The 17,775-nt window shown below is 41.9% G+C and overlaps 1 protein-coding gene across 1 annotated transcript in view; it reads left to right on the plus strand.

Moving 5' to 3' along the window:
- FZD6 (frizzled class receptor 6) overlaps window positions 1-17,324 on the plus strand; it is a 34,412-nt gene extending 17,088 nt beyond the window's left edge. The window contains exons 2-6 of the mRNA XM_015428364.1: window positions 4,291-4,487; window positions 6,281-7,298; window positions 9,586-9,734; window positions 15,358-15,801; window positions 17,159-17,324. Coding sequence (XP_015283850.1) covers window positions 4,291-4,487; window positions 6,281-7,298; window positions 9,586-9,734; window positions 15,358-15,801; window positions 17,159-17,324 — 1,974 coding nt within the window. The remainder of the gene's footprint in view (window positions 1-4,290; window positions 4,488-6,280; window positions 7,299-9,585; window positions 9,735-15,357; window positions 15,802-17,158) is intronic.
- Window positions 17,325-17,775: the final 451 nt, after the last annotated feature.

Here is a 17,775-nt window from a genome sequence, read left to right on the forward strand (position 1 = left end):
GGCAGTGATCCATTAGGGGGTCTGTTACTTTAGGAACATAAAATATGACTATGGACATTTTTACTTGGCATGAAATTATCACAATTAGCATATTAAAAATATAGTGTATCCAAACAATTATTACAAACAGAATACCCACCCACATGCAAAAACAAAACTGAAACCTTTTTATTTTCTTCTGACAATAGCACCTCCCAAAGGAAGAAATGCATCTTGTTCTTGCATTGGAGAGTTCAGTTTGTAACCTAGGACTTGCTTGTGTGTGTGTGTGTGTGTGTGTATATAAAAGAAATGATTTGGAAAATATTTGAACACCTTGTCTTAAAATATTTTATTCATCATGTTAAAATAAAACGTTCCATGATCAATTTTTTTCTTTTCTTTTTTCATTTTTTCCAATTTTTCGGGGGGGGGGGAAGGTTTCAGGAAAAAAACGGGGGGAAACCGGTTTCCCCCCAAATTTTTCCAGTTTTTTCCCATGCCTTCACATCTTTAGTCAGGCCTCCCGCTCTACCCTTCACTTAGTTCTTCAGTGTTGCAGTTTTGCAGCTGAGCTGGTCTCTTCCTTACAGACATTATGTAGATGATGTTTCTATTTAGAGAGAGGGTTCTTCAGTGTGTTTAGGGTAGAATTCCAGAATCTTGGTGGATTCATTTTTTTCAGTACAAAATAATGATCAGTTCACTAGCAACAGAACCTTGCCCTCTTCCTGTGGAAGAGGTGTGTCTGCCAACAGAAAGCTCATCATTAGTAGAATGCAGTCATAAGTTCCAGCCCTGTGTTTCAGCTAAAGAGTGGCAGCAGAAACATATAATTGTGATACATGATGTAGGCACTGCAAATGTTCAGTACGAGCAGAATTTTTATTTCACGAACTCAATGCCTGATGAATTTTATATCTACTTGGCCTATTCAGAATGGGACAGTCTACAGAAGAATCTGGAGAAAGTGCCATCTTGGCAGAAGCTAGAATGTTTGCAGAAGAATCACACCTTGGGTTTTGTACTAAATACTCGCAGCTATTGAAATTGCACATTTCACTGAATTTATTCCAGTTGTGACATGTCTGCTGTCAAATTTTTGTTGTTGTTCAGTCGCACAGTCGAGTCCGACTCTTCACAACCCCATAGACCAGATCACACCAGGCCTTCCTGTCTTCCGCCGTCCTCTGAAGTTTGCTCAATTTCATGTTCGTTGCATCTATGACACTGTCTAACCATCTCATCCTTTGCTGTCCCCGTCTTCTTTGACCTTCAGTCTTTCCCAGCATCAGGGTCTTCTCCAGTGAATGCTCCCTTCTCATTGGGTGGCCAAAGTATTTGAGCTTCAGTTTCATTATCTGGCCTTCCAGGGAGCAGTCAGGGTTGACTGATTTGATCTTCTTGCAGTCCAAGGGACTCTCAAGAGTCTTCTCCAGCACCATAGTTCAAAATAATCTATTCTTCGGCGCTCAGCCTTCCTTATAGTTCAAGTCTCGCAGCCTTACATGACTACTGGGAATACCATTGCTTTGACCATGCGGACTTTTGTTGGCAGGGTGATGTCTCTACTTTTTATCATGTTGTTTAGGTTCGCCATCGCTTTCCTCCCAAGGAACAGGCGTCTTTTAATTTCATGGCTGCTGTCACAGTCTGCGGTGATTTGGGATCCCAGGAACATGAAGTCTGTCACTACTTCCACGACTTCCCCTTCTATTTGCCAAGGAGTGATGGGGCCGGATGCCATAATCTTAGGGTTTTTTTATGTTGAGCTTCAAGCCCACTTTTGCACTCTCCTCTTTTACCCTGAGCAAGAGGGTCTTAAGGTCCTCTTCACTTTCTGCCATTAGAGTGGTATCATCTGCATATCTGAGGTTGCTGATCTTTTCCCCAGCAATCTTACTTCCCGCTTGTGATTCATCCAGGCCAGCATTTCGCATGATGTACTCTGCATATATATTAAATAAGCAAGGTGACAATATACATCCTTGTCGTACTCCTTTTCCTATGCTAAACCAATCAGTTGTTCCATATCCGGTTCTAACTGTCGCTTCTTGACCCTTATACAGGTTTCTCAAGAGACATGTGAGGTGGTCTGGTACTCCCATTTCTTTAAGGACCTGCCATAGTTTGTTGTGATCCACACAGTCAAAGGCTTTAGCATAGTCAATGAAGCAGAAGTCAAATATTCCTTTCTAAATGTTAGAGTAGTGAAACATTCAAAAGACAGGATTCTGCATATTTATATCTTGAATTCCAAATAGCATCATACATGATAGAAATAGCATGATACATTGACAGAAATGGCATACCATTTGTTTGTAGATGTAATTGGATTTCTGCTGAATAAAAAATCAGATGGAGGTGACTTGCAACCACGAAAGTCTGTTATCTGACAGAAAAACATGGTGGATAAATTTTAACTGAAAGTGAACTATATTATGTGATTTACTATTGGAGAATATACAAAGCCAAGGGCAAAAGCAGTTGGGTGAAATAATGCAAAAAACTGGCTGGATATAACCCACAATATTGTTCAGTAATAGTATACAGGCTTTCTTTTACTGATTACAAATTTCAGTGTGTACGTTACTATCTCTTAGGGATGTGCACTAGCACTAGAATGTGGAAATTCTGGTCCTCCATTGAACTCAATAGGAATAGCCATTTTCCACTCTAACAAAACAGAGAAGGGCACCCTCAGCTCTCTGACCCTTTCTCAGTGCCTGTGCCAACCCCAGAGAGAAGCTGTGAGACATGCATGCAGCAACAGCCACTAGTTGCAGATAGCCCTAGGAAATGCGTGCAAGCTGAGCATGAATCCTGAACAGTGCAAATGCTACCAGGGCAGCAATGGGCCTGGGTCAGTAGAGCAGAAGACCGCTGGTGCTGGGGTGTGGCATATACCCTGAGCAACACTGGAAGACTAGAGCAGCAGACAGTGGTAGCTAGGTAGGAACTACACCAGCAGCACTAGACATCACACAGTGGAGTGGTTGTGCACCGTCTTGGAGCAGCAATTGGAAGAAGGTAAGAGGCAGCAGACTGTACTGTGGATTGGAGTGTGCTGTTCCTTCCTGCGCAAAGAGCACCTCAGGGAAGCCCAGTAGTGATAGATTGACCCTAAGGAGAACCAGTTTTTCCATAGATCCAGGTTTCAGCTATGAGCAGTGTGGACAGGCAGTGTCCCTTGCCAGAGAAAAATACCTGCTTTACTGGCCACACTGGATAGTGGGCAGGACATCACTCTCACTGCCACCTTGGCCAGACCCTTTGAACAGACCCTTTCTCAGCCCAGTAAGCCAAGTGAATCATTCTCTGTTGGCTTGCCAGGGCTCTTGCATGTGTGCCTCCACCTCTGTCTCTGCTGTGACCTCATTCTGGCAAAACTGTGGCAACACCGATCAGAGGACACTGAGCTCTCTGCTCCCCCCATCCTTGGTGCCAGACTCTCTGAGGAATGCTTGTATCCTCTCACAAGTGGCCGGGCCTGGCCTGGCTGACTGAGGAACAGGTTTCACTTTCCTCCTTTTGCAAACCGTCTAGCCCGCTTTCTATAGAAGTCAATGGGGACTCTTAATATTAGGAATTATTCAGAATATCCGGAACTATAAAATTCAGATTCAGAAATATTCATAATAATAAATATTCCCAGTCACTTTCCACAATTAGAAAAGAAAACTGTAGACATTTTCCTGCTAGTTTGACATATTTATTGCTTTACAACTGTTGACTCTATAACCTTAACTTGTTATTTAGTGTCACTTTACTTGATCATCATCATGTTGCATGTTAATTTGCTGTTCATTCTCTGGCTATAAGTTTGAACCTTGCCTGCTATTCTAACATATTTGATAAAGTGTGCATGCACATGAAAGCTCATATCTTGAATAAACCTTTGTTGGTCTTAAAGGTGCCATTGGACTCTAAATTTGTTGTTCAAAAGAGGAAGGGTCCAAAAGAGGAAGGGTTCCACATGGGTCCAGGTTTTTTTGACGTCTCAGGAGGTTGCTGGGGGCAGGCTGCAAAGATATACACTCATGCTTCATTGAAAGGAGCAGTAAGAGAAGGACTGTAACAAGGCAGCCAGATGGAAGGGACAGGAGTGGGATTAACGGAAGGCAAAGGGGTGGGTCCAGACCTGAAATATTGACCCCAGACTTCTGGTCTGTAATACCTCTGATCTGCATCAAGCCCAAGTCATTTCTGTATGAAAATGAATGTAGGCTGCGTTGACTAAAGTCAGCTTTGCTTTACTTTAAGGCATTTTAAAGTAATTTTCTAATAAAAATATTTGTTTTTCCCCAACAGCCATTTGCTCCTCTTTTGAAAATCCCGTGCTCTCCTGATGTCCACACATTTTTATGCAAAGCATTTGTACCTTCCTGCGTGGGAAAAAATCATGTATTTTACCCATGTCGAAGTCTTTGTGAAAGAGTTTACTCGGACTGTAAAGAACTAATAGACACTTTTGGAATTATGTGGCCCAAGGAGCTCGAATGTGACAGGTACAGAGTTTTCCCATAATTTTTTCCTTGACAACTGCAAGCATTTCTGTGTTATTAACAAAGTCTATTCCTTGAGGCTATTGAAACCTTGGGGCTTTCTGCACATGTAAATATCTTCATATATTCAGTTAAGAGCTGTAAATGGGTGTCCCTTAGTGATGATAGCATACAAAATTAAGATTTGACTGTTTGGAAGCTTTAGCTAATGTGGAATGCTACGTGTTGTCCTTTGACTGGGTGGATCACAGGGATGATATTTCTGTTCTCGCTTGGCTGCATTGGCTTCTCAGTCCAGTTGAGAGTGCTGCTGATGACCTCTGTGTATCTTGGAGAGCACCTCCTTCCATATGTACTTGCCTCACGAATGGTAGAGCAGGAATTGTCTCATGCCCCACTGGCACAGGGCTTTCCTTTCTCTTTAGTGGAACTCACGGTGTAGAATGCTGCCAGTTGGGATGTTCCTGGCCTCATCATTGCCAGGTTAAAATATGGCTTTACCAGGAAATGTTCCCAGATGCATCTGTCTCTACAGAACTTCACTTGGCCGTTCAATTGTTTATCTCACTGTTGCTTGGCTTTTAAATTTATAGTTTTAAATGTATAGATTATTTGGCTTATTTTATTGCACTTGAATTATTGCTTATGGTATCTTTAATTTGCTGTATTTCTTCACTGTTTTTTCTTGTTGCTCATACCGGTTTACAATAAAACAAGCAAATTTAAACAGCGCTGTGCTTCCCAGTATTTAAAACTATACAATCCTCAAAGTAGATTGCTTGGGGGGGGGGATTTTTCCCCCTCTACTACCACCTTTCCCAGTATTCCTGGGAATGCTCAACAGTATTCTTTCTGAATGTTTTTAGCCCTCACTGCCAGGACATGATGTCTTCAGTGTCCTGAGAGCCAAGGAAGGAAGAAGCAGGTGTTGCTTTCTAATGGTATATTTTTATTGGCTTACAAATTAGAAAATACACATAAGCAATTTTTCTTGATTTGCAAAATGGTAACTGAAGGAAATAATCTTGAGACCTTTTTTGTTCAAAAATGTACATCATCTGTATATCTAATTCCCAACATGCCACCTCCATGCAGATATCTAAATCCGCACATTGGGGGCAGGGAGCTTTTCCTGCACATTTTGGGCAATCCCCATATGTGCAGAAAAATCTGGAAACTTGGAAAAAATATGCGGGGGATATTTAAATCCCCCCAAAAGTAAAAGAGTGCTCCCTGCGCAGGCACAGAAAACGCTCTGGGGACTCTGCGGCGGGCTGGTGGCTGGAAGTCACTCAGGCCTCACTGTAGGAGCGAGGGGGGAGAAGAAATCGGCGGGGGGGAGGGGGGGGGGAGGAGATCGCTGGACCTGGGGGGGAGGAGGAGATCAGCAACGGCAGAGGAGGAGGAGATCGCCAGAGCTGAGGGGAGGAGGAGATCAGCGGTTGGAAGCTTCTCGGGCCTCGCCGCCAGAGCCGAGGGGGGAAGCTTACCTGTGGCTGCTTCCTCCTCAGCCCTGAGGTCCTCCTGCTTCCTGGAGCCAGGGGGGATTCTCCCCCCTCGCGAATATCATGGGTCCCTCTTCTTGTTTAATATATTTTTCATTTAATGTAAGCTCTGCAGGTAATAGATCATATTCTTAAATTATTCTTTGCAAATCCAGTTACAGATCAGCTTTACATTTTATAAAGTTCTTTTAAAGAATCTGTCTTAAGACTCTAGGAGAAAAAACAGTATATGATGGCCAGAACGATTGGGTCAACTCTATGGCATTTCTGAATTTTTTCTTAACTTTGTAGGTTGGAGGATTGTGATGAAACTGTTCCTGTCACTGCTCTTCCAGCCTTGAGGACACCTGACACTCGGAAGACTCCAGGACAGCCTAGAAGGGATTATGGATTTTGGTGTCCACGACACCTGCAGACTTCCAATGGACAAGGCTACAAATTTTTAGGAATTGATCAGTGTGCGCCCCCGTGTCCCAATATGTACTTCAGTGATCATGAGCTAGATGTTGCCAAAAGCTTCATTGGGATAGTTTCAATTTTTTGCCTTTGTGCCACTCTATTCACATTCCTAACATTTTTGATTGATGTTAAACGGTTCAGGTATCCAGAGAGGCCGATAATATATTATTCTGTTTGTTGCAGCATAGTGTCTCTGGTATACTTTCTTGGGTTTGTCCTAGGTAATCGAATGGCCTGCAATAAGGGAGATGAAAAACTACGAATAGGTGAAATGGTTGTTCTTGGTTCTCAGAACAAAGGCTGCACAATTGTTTTTATGGCTTTGTATTTCTTCACCATGGCAGGAACTGTTTGGTGGGTGATCCTCACAGTTACTTGGTTCCTAGCTGCTGGACGAAAATGGAGCTGTGAAGCTATTGAACAAAAAGCAATGTGGTTTCATGCAATTGCCTGGGGTGTGCCTGGCTTTCTCACCATTATGCTTCTTGCCATGAACAAAGTGGAAGGTGACAATATCAGCGGCGTTTGTTTTGTTGGTCTCTATGACTTGGATGCTTCCCGATACTTTGTCCTACTGCCTTTATGCCTTTGTGTCATTGTTGGACTGTCTCTTCTCTTAGCTGGCATAATTTCTCTAAATCATGTACGGCAAGTCATACAGAATGATGGCAGGAATCAAGAAAAACTAAAGAAATTCATGATTAGAATTGGTGTCTTCAGCGGCTTATATCTTGTACCTCTAGTGATGCTCTTAGGATGTTACATCTATGAGCAGGTGTACAGGAAGATCTGGGAAACTACATGGGTCGCCGATCACTGTGATGAATTCCATATACCCTGCCCTTATCAGGTAATGGCAAACTAGTTGCAGAATTTATGCTTTGATAACAAAGATTCTTGAGGTATATTAATATTGTGTGTGTACAGCACTAGGGCTTTGGTTTTCAGCTACAAATGTGATATTACTGTGTTGTGTATCATAGGACATTTGACTGTGAAAAAGATGGTTGTGAACAGGTCCTCTGTGATGCTAAGGCCCTTTGGGGGGATCCTTCTCTACTGCTCATTATGGCAGTAGGTATTTTGTTATCTAATCGCCTTCTCCTTAGAAAAGTAAATCCATGTCTTTGTGCAGATACACATACTTCAAAGTGTGTATGCTGTAGAAAACCCCAAAATGTCTACAGTTGTAGGTACCTGTAGTGGTACATAGAAAAAATTCCCAGACAGGGTTGTATACTTTGGATATCTTCCACCAATGGGAGCACTTTCCTATGGCAAGAGTCTTCTCCTGACTCAAGATGCTCAGAAGAGCATCTGTGAATGACTCCTGCTGGAGGAAGGTGAACAGATTTCTTTTATTAGGAGTAGCAAAATAGAAATAGTGAGGGAAGGCTTTCTGGTTCCACAGAACTCCTCTTCAGACTGGATGTTATGTACAAAAGGCTGGAGTGGGGGGAGTGTTTCAGGGCATGCTGAAACAGAAGTCTGCAGTTTGTAGTTTTCTCTTATATCCCCCTTAATGAAAGAGTTGGAAAAAGAAATGTTTTTCTCTATTGTTTGTTTTTAAAAACAAAACTAATACATTGTTAAGAGTTTAATGCTGTGAATTTTAAATCCATCTGCTCCCACTGAAGATAATAATTTGGAGCAAACTAATTTTCAGGATTGGAGCTTAAACATACTTTTCCTTCCACTAAAGTGGTAAAATGGCAAGCAGCAGCAAAAGTTAAATTTTCTTACCCAGATATTTTACGTATATTTTTAGACTATATTTGTTAAGACTGTCTGTATTCTGTGTCTCTACATCACTATATCCAAGGTAGCTTCTATCAAAGATTATTTAAAACAACAATGTACTAAATATCAATAAATATAAAATACAAAATCAACTATCAAAGCAGCAGCAATTAAACACAGATACTGTACCTATCTAAAATGCTGTAGGTATTCTTTTACAAAGATTATTTTATCGGAATCACAGTGAACTCCCTGTTTTGCATTGTAATTTTTCTATTCTCAGACATTGAAGTAATAATTCAATACATTCAGATTATTCCAAGCTTTTTAAAATGGTTAACTCAATGAATAATATTGATCAAACTTCAGCTAATAAAATTCCTGAATAAAAATAAGCAGGATACAGAGAGATCTGAATGTGTTGAGTCTGTTGGACAAGATGGGCAAGTAAGCACTTGAATAAAATATCATTGCTTTTGTCAGGATGTTCTGTATAAGAGTAGATTAAATTTGCAGTGAACACACAGACATACATTGCTCCAAAGCACTCTAAAGATTCTGCCTCACCTAATTAACTGCAAGTAATCAATTCCATCATCCTTCCCGTGCATTTAAATGATATGAACATGTTTCACTACACACTCACTAAAGAAATTGTCCGGTAGTCCACTTAGAATAATCGGTCACAGTTCTTTTTCATTGATCTCTGTGGTTACATCTGGAGGTTTAGGTTTTGTGCCAGAACTGTGCCTCTCTGAACATTAAAGAGCTTTCCTTAGGCCTCCTCTAATTTTGGGGAATTCTAGTTTTGTGAAAAGATTTGGGTTGGTTCAGTCCATGGCTGTATTTTATTTATTTCTCTTTTAGTTATTTCGCGTCACTTGTTCCCCCCCCCCCAACATGTAATAAAATGTGTTTTTAGATCTTTTAAGCTTTGGACTGAGCATGAGAAGTTAATATTAAAAAGTAAACATGCTCAGAATTCTGTTGTGATTTTTCTCCCTTCCCCCAACCCTTCTCAAGGCAGCATAAATGCCCTCCTCCCTTTCATCCTTACAATCACCTTGTAAAGTAGGGTAGTGTGCATGAAAGAGTGACTAACACAAGGCCACCCTATGAATCTCATGACTGAGTAGGAATTTGAATCCAGGTGTCCTGTCCCCCCCGTCCTAGTTTGAAATGTTAGGTGCTGTACTTCACAGGGTCTCACCTACCGTTTCTAGAACAAATGAGTGCGATTGTGTGCATGGCACGTATTCATTTATTTTAGTCCAGAATGCAGGAGAGCGGATGTCATACAAGAGAGTATTGTGGCACCCTTGGTTTTGTACTCTGAAATGTAAAGCAGGAAAACCATTTTTCTATTGTATTCTCACTGAATGGTTATTGTTTTCCAGGTGAAGGTATTAAAAAGGCCAGAAATAATTTTGTTTCTGATGAAATATCTGATGACCTTAATTGTTGGCATATCTCCAGTATTCTGGGTCGGAAGTAAAAAGACCTGTTCTGAATGGGCAAGTTTCTTCAACAGAAATCGCAAAAGAGAGTAAGACTTGCTTGTTTTGTCTTGCAGTGGTGGTGATAGTAGGGAGACTATTTATAAAATGCCTTTTATTGTTAGACTTGTAACTAATATGCTTTAAGATGTGTATTTTATATGTATGATGTATATAACCATGCACCTGTTTTTCTGTTAAAAATTTGCTTTGGATCTTTTCCTAACTTAGCTATAATAATAATAATACTAATAATACCTTTCGATTTATTGATCGCTCAATCCGGCAGAGCTACTGGCTCTGAGCAATTTACAGTTACACAGGTTTCACACAAGGGACTAACAATTTCATAGGGGTAAGGGAGGACAACATATAATTCTTTAAATCGCACACATTTGCAGCCGACGGGGATTTTGTTCAGCTGAAGGCTTCAGACGTGTTCCAGACGGCATTCACTTCGGCTTGGCTGGATGACGTTGGTTCTTCCTGGGCTGCTTTTGAGTCGTAGCGCCGCACTGCTACCGCCTGGCCGGATTGGCCCATCACAGGCTTCTTAATGCCGAAGAGGTCTTTTTTCTAGGCTTCTAAGCTTACGAGGTGGACATTCCATTCGCCGGCTAACACCTCCCCTACGGGGATTTAGTGTGCCCACCCTCTCTAAGGAATGGTACCCATTTTATCTACTCGCCGAAGCTTTCGAACCGCTGGGTGGACAGCGAGCTGGGGACAAGGCTGGTAGCTCACACCAGCGCGGGCTAGAACTGACAGCAATTCAGTTCAGGTGTTAACCAGAGGATAAATCCTCTGTGCCACCGCTCCCCCTCTAGGAGTTCCAGTAGTGCAAAAATGCCCTTTAAAAAGTTTAAAGTATCATTTTAAAGTGATACTTCCTCTTGCAGGAGGTCTTGAGCTACTGCCACTGTTCAGCCCTCCCTTTCCCTGGAACTGTCTACCATTCCTTGTGGACTAGCAGCAACTGGAACAGGGATCACTCCTTTTCTGGCTGAACATATGCCGTACAGGTGGCTGTAGTCAGGGAAGTAGCCATGTTAGTCTAGCCAGATGTACTATACATATTTAAGGTTATGAAGAAAAAGATTATAAACTCTAGAAGAAGAAGAGATTGGATTTATACTCCGCCCTTCACTTGAAGTCTCAGAGCAGCTTACAAACTCCTTTCCCTTCCCCTCCCCACAACAGACACCCTGTGAGGTGGGTGGGGCTGAGAGAACTCTGACACAAACTGCTCTTTTTCAAGGACAGCTGTGCCAGAGCTTGTGACTGACCCAAGGTCACATCAGCAGGTGCAAGTGGAGGAGTGGGGAATCAAACCCGGTTCTCCCAGATTAGAGTCCACACACTTAACCACTACACCAAACTGGCTCTCAAAGGGCACATTTGTTGGGGTCAATGGGCACATTTGTTGGGGATCTAAGTCACTATTGTCTAGCAAAAGAAAATTCTAGCAAGAAACTGAGAGTTCCTCAGGAAGTGTGACACCATCTCCCTCAGATTTGGGATTCCTCAGCTACTGCAGTTGTTAACTGTTTTATTTATTTATTATTTTAGATTTATATCCTGCCTTGCTTGCCATGCAGGCGCAAGACGGCGTACATGGACTAAATACAATAAAATACAATACATAAATACATAACAAATCTGAACCGTAGTATGCATAAAGTGTGATTAGTGCAGATGGCGTGTCCTAAAGTGGGCTGTTATTGTCTATAACATAGCTTAAGGGCCTTGCTGGTTCAATTTCCAGTACTTGTTCCTCAGTCGCGGCTCCTAATTGAAGGCCTGGTGGAAGAGCTCTGTTTTACAGGCCCTGCAGAACTGTAATAGGTCCCGCAGGGCCCCAGTATCTTTTGGGAACTTGTTCCACCAGTATGGAGCCACCACCGAGAAGGCCCTGGCTCTGGTGACAGCCAGTTTAGCATCTTTTGGACCGGGGACGGTCAGGCGATTTTGGGTCCCTGACCTCAGTGCTCTCTGGGGGACATGCAGGGAAAGGCGGTCCCTCAAGTAGGCAGGCCCCCGACCATATAGGGCTTTAAAGGTAAAAACCAGCACCTTGAAGCGAATCCGGTATGCTATTGGCAGCCAGTGCAGTGCCTTCAGCACAGGCGTGATGTGCTCTCGTATAGAGAGACCCATCAACAGCCTGGCTGCTGCATTTTGCACCAGCTGCAGCTTCCGGATTTGGGACAAGGGCAGCCCCATGTAGAGAGCGTTGCAGTAGTCCAATCTTGAGGTGACCATTGCATGGATCACCGTTGCCAGGTCATTGCGTTCAAGGAAGGGAACCAGCTGCCTAATCAGCTGTAGATGGTAAAAGGCTGCCTTGGCAGTGGCTGCTACCTGGGCCTCCATTGTTAACAAAATTAGGGAGCTTGCCAAGTACTGCTATGCTAAATGTTCTCTGGACTTTTCTCACTCAATGCTTCTTGCATCTCATGGCCCTTTGACCTTTATGTTTACATTTTTTCATCACAACCTCATTTATACGTCTGCCTAGTGACACACATGTATGTATCTAATCCATGAAAATATATGCTGGATTAAAATCTAGTTGACCTTTACACTGTCAGCAAGCCCCCTACTTATTTCAACTAAGTTATGACTTTTTTTTAGCAACAGTTAACTAGCTATAAGGCATCCCTGGTAAACAGTCAGTTCTTTGGTAAAATGGTCCTTTCTTGCAAGACACTGAGTGCTTAATTTGTAGCAGCATGGCTGCAGTTTAGTCAGACATTTGAGCACACAGTTAGTTGATCAGATGATGATGAGGATAATGATAATAATAATAGCAGCAGCTGTCCATTTACAACCAACTCATGGCTGACCCCTCATGGGGTTTTCAAGGCAGGAGAATGAGCAGAGATTTTTTAAATCCTTGGTGGTCTCCCATCCAAGTTCTAATCATGGCTGACCCTGCTTAGCTTCCGAGCTCTAATGGGCTCAAGCTAGTCTGGGCTATTCAGGCTGTGGCAGTTCGTCTACCAGCTAGCTTCTTATTTTCAGCAGTAGGCTGCTGTTTTCCCTTTTTCTTCCCAAAGCTTAGAGGTACAAATTGGTAACAATACAATTTACTCTGTAGCAATCTGCAAGACACTTTATACCAGATGCATACAAGAGGCCTTTGGATCAAGGCCTGAAACATTTTTTTCTTTCCCCTTCCTTGGAGATAGATCAAGATGGGTAGCCGAGTTAGTCTGTCTGTAGCAGTGGAAAAGAGCAAGAGTCCAGTAGCAGCTCAAAGAATAACAAAACTTGTGGCAGGGTATGAGCTTTCGTCAGTCACTGCTCATTTCTTCAGATCTGAAGAAGTGAGCAGTGACTCACAAAAGCTCGTACCCTGCCACAACTTTTGTTACTCTCTGAGGTGCTACCAGACTCTTGCTCTTTTCTCCTCTTCCTGTTCCATTTTTTAAAATGTACAGCTATGATAAAGAGTCCTGGTGACTTTAAAAGGTTACACACAGTTTTGTGTTTTCATTGGTCCTGATAAAAGATCGTATGTGGTTCTGTAATTTTTTCTTTGGGTCCTACATGTCTACTTGCAATCCCAAACCTATTGTTTCCAAGATTTTTTCCCCCCAGTCTTCATTATTTGCATGAATTATTTGATTCTGGTATAACTTTCTGAGAACTTCCTTGATTTTTTGTTCAGCTTCTCTATTTTTCATGCAACTAAATAGTCTTTGAAGATTCTGAATTTCTTTTTTTGTTTAGATCATTGTTTCCTGGAATTTGTTATAGGGAGAATTCAATTCAGTCTGAACTTCCTTACTGAATATTTTTTGTGTAGTTATAAAGAGGCTATTTGTAGTTTCTATCTTCATATTTTTTCCGTGCCCATACTGGAGTCTTAATGTGGGTTTTATGTTCCTGTATTCCTTTGGACCTTTCCAATAAAGCTTTGCAAGCAGTTGCTAAGCTTCCTCAGTCTGCATTCCTTAACAGTGAACATATAGATTCCATTCCTTATCCCCTCTTTTTCCACTCCTGTTTAGTTATTTCATATGTTTTTACTTAATAGATTTTTTTACCTAATACAAATATATAACCCTTTCTTCCCCTGTTATGTCTGCTTTACTTACATACCCACACTTTTATGTTAGTAATTTTACATACTGTTGTTCTGTTGCACTTTTTAAAAAAGCCTGCAAGCACCTGGTGTGATATCATGTGATATATCTGAATGGTTGGAGTAGATGTCTGAACTGCACAAATTTATGCAAACAATACAGATTTTGTAGGGAAAAAAAAACAGGTCAGTTTCGATTAGATGGGGAGCTTTTGGAGATGGGAACAGCTGTATGTGGCTTGGTGGTGGTGGAAAGTGATATCTAGTCACAGCTGACTTACGGCAACCTGAGGGGTTTTCAAGGTCTAGGTAGAGCGGGGCTCTATCCTGTTTGTAAGAAAAGAGGACACACAGACCTCAGCTGCTTTGCATCTAACAGTCAGAGGTAAAATGCCTCTGAACCTCTGGAGGTCCTATTCAGTTGCTATAACCAATGGCCAGCAACAGACCTGTCTTTCTTAAATCTATCCAGCCCCTTTTAAATTCATCTAATGCCGTGTTTACCACCACATCTCATGGCACTGAGTTTCATAAATGTTTCCTGGAGGCACCTGGCAGCCACTGTTGGAATATAATGCTCCACTAGATTGGTGGTGGAGAGAACTATTAGGTTGCAGCTGACCTACGGCAGTCCTGTAGGGTTTTCAAGGCAAGAAATGTTCAGAGGTGGTTTGCCATTGCCTACCTCTGCATTGCAACCCTGGACTTCCTTGGTGGTCTTCCATCCAAATGATGATCAGGTTTGACCCTATTTAGCATCCAAGATCTAATGAGTTTGGGCTATCCTGGGGTATCCTGTTCCGGGCACTAGATTACCCCATTTTCTGTAAATCCTAACAACATATAAGAACATAAAAGCCTCGTGAGATCTGACAGAAGGTAAAGGCAAGGAGTTGAGAGCTAGGGAGGAAATATAGCTGGAGAAATATTCCACATGCTTGGGGTCTGGTGAGTTTGTGTGCGCTTGGCAGTAAGAGAGTGGAAAACAAAGGGGCTTCAGGTCAAGGAAGCATACAAAGCTATAGAGGAGGACCAAGTTTCATGTATTCTTTAAACTAACAGAATCTGGCCATGTTTCTCTTAATGTGCACACGTGACTTGGCCAGTGAGAATCTGTGTGGTTTGTGCTTCAGTTCATAATACATTGGATGTGGGTTCTGAGATCAGATTCCAGCTCAGAAATGGGTTCATTGAGTAGCCTAGGGCAAATCTCTCTGTCTCTCAGCGTCCCCTTTTTAATTTCACATTACACATACAAGATTGAAGAACGATATGTTTTTTTAGTATGACTAATAGATGTCAAGCATTCACCAGTGGTGTTTTATCCCAGGCGGTGGGGGGAAATAAATTAGTAACTATCCAGCTCATAGGTCCTTGGGAAGATGACAAATAAGGTTGCGTAGCACTTTGCATTTCAGTGTTATATAAATGAAAAAAATGATGTGTCCCTGTTTCAGTAGACTTGCTCCATATCAATTAAAATTATGTAGGGTGCAGTCTGTCATTATATTTGAAATCAGTGGAAGTTTTGGCATTGTTTTCAGAACATCTTCTAAATAATTGGCTTTTTTCCCCCTCCTCAGTCCTATACGTGAAAGCAGGAGAGTGTTGCAAGAGTCGTGTGAATTTTTCTTAAAGCACAACTCTAAAGCTAAGCATAAGAAGAAGCACTACAAGTCCAGCTCTCATAAACTGAAGGTGATCTCAAAATCTATGGGGACTAGTACAGGGGTCACAACCAATCATGGAACTTCTGGTGTGGCAATTGCAAACCACGATTATTTAAGCCAAGAGACTTTCACTGAAATCAAGAGCTGTCCAGAAACATCTGGGAGAGAAACAGAAGCAGATGGGGTGCCCAGCCAAAAAGTGGAGAAGGAAGGACGTGCCTGCAGTGAGCAGAGTGCATTGCAAATGTCATCAGGCTCTAGAGTGGCTTCGGAACAGACAGAAAAAAGAAGGAAGGCAGGCAACGCACAAGACACGACCAGCGTATCTGAAAGCATGAAGAGGATGCTTGAAGGAAGGTCAGGCTGTCTTCGTTTTCTTCCTTTTAAAAAAATTGTGCATATACTTCTAAGAGATGATGCCTATATTTTACTTTGAAATAATGGCAATGGGACTATAAATCTTGCAAAAAACTTATTTCTATCCCATGAAAGTGCCAAGGGGTGGGTCATGTGTTGACAGCAGTTTTCTTAATGAGACAGCCACTCAATGAAAACTGAAAATCAAGTACAGTGGTTTGGATAGCTAGCAGGCAGCAGCCAATGTCAAGTATGGAACTGCAGTAGAGCACTTGATCTGGGACCAATATAGAAAACATTAGTAGAGTGATGTGTAAGTGTATTGGAAATACAAAGGTACAATTAGATTATTAAGCAGGGATTCTGAAACCATTATGACAGTCAGTGCAGTCATGTTGGATTTGGATGTGAAAGACTTGCTTTGGTCTTGCCATGGTGGCTTAGTATCTCTTTGCCTCAGTTATACTTCTCTAAAATGGGACCCACCTCACAGGTTCTAGTGAGCATAAACACCATAAATATCGACAAAGTGTATTGGTTGCTAAAACAGTATGTGTACATTATGAGAGTACAAACCACAAACTAAGAAAAGCTTTTTTATGGCCACATTTTATCACCCTGAGGCTCCTCCCTCTCTAAGGCCATCACTAACCAAATTGTGACAAATCATGCTGTCGGCAAAGATTGCTGACCCATGCATGAGGGTTCCCTGATCTGGGCTGTACAATAGGAATCCAGATCTTTTTTACTTAGGCGGTAAGGATATAATAAGGAGCTGCAGTGGCTCAAGTGGTTAAGACGCTGAACTGCAGGCTGTGGAAGGTTGGTAGTTCAGGAGTTCGAGACCCGGGTGCCGCATGACGGAGTGAGCTCCCGTCTCTTGTTCCAGCTCCTGTCAACCTAGCAGTTCGAAAGCAAGAAATTGCAAGTAGATAAATAGGTACCACTTCAGTGGGAAGGTAACAGCGTTCCGTACGCCTTGGTGTTTAGTCACATGACCACGGAAACTTCTTCGGACAGCGCTGGCTCTTCGGCTTTGTAACGGAGATGAGCACCGCAACCCTAGAGTTGGATTCGACTGGCTTTCGAGCAAGGGAACCTTTACCTTTAAGGATATAATAAGCTGTCATATATTGAGGTTGATGATGAATCCAACTAATTATTCTGTCTGTTCATAGGTCTGCTACCTGAGATCTTTATCAGGAGACGCAGGCAGCTGGGCATGTAACATTGTGCATGTAAAGCATTTAAACAGATGAAATACATCCAGCCCATTGACTAAAAATCGGTTAATTTAGTTTATTGCCTGTTCTTTGGATTGTCTCATAGTAGAACATTTCTCTTTGTCTACATGTAGGACAACTCCTAAATCTGACGTTATTGAAAGTCTTCCACTCCAAGTCAGTCATCCACACCTTGATGTTTCCCAGTCAGAGACTACCAAGGAGTCGGTTTTGCCACTTCCTCACTCATCTTCTGATTCCAGAAAAGCTCCAGAGTCTGGTAACAGTTCAAATGGTTAAAAAAAACTGGAAGTGTTATGGGGATATCTTCAGTCCCTGAAATGGATTCTGTGTTACACTGGAAATGACTGCACATTGTGCCTTATGAGGAAGCATGATACTCTTGTTTGCACTTCAGGAAAAGTAAAATTTGTATTGTGAGGATGCCTAGCAATAATTTCCTATTTAAACTCTAAAAATGAGTAGTAAGCTTAAGACAAAAGATGAGCAGCAGGTATGTTACCACTTTATAAGTATTATGTCAGACTCTGTTAAAGTAATGAGGGGAAGGGTTCAATATTTTGAAAAGTATGGGCAAAATGTATTTGTTTGAGCTTCTCTGCTAGTAATATTTTTACTGTTTAAATAATCTTTATTATAAACCGCTTTGTTGCACAGGAAAAAAAATAGTTTTTAGAAGTGAGGATTATGTGGTATAACAAAATAATGGGACTTGCCCTATGCAAGCAAC

This window comes from Gekko japonicus, unplaced genomic scaffold (genome assembly GCF_001447785.1).
Source record: "Gekko japonicus isolate JY-2015 unplaced genomic scaffold, Gekko_japonicus_V1.1 scaffold5167, whole genome shotgun sequence".
Taxonomy (NCBI): Eukaryota; Metazoa; Chordata; class Lepidosauria; order Squamata; family Gekkonidae; genus Gekko; species Gekko japonicus.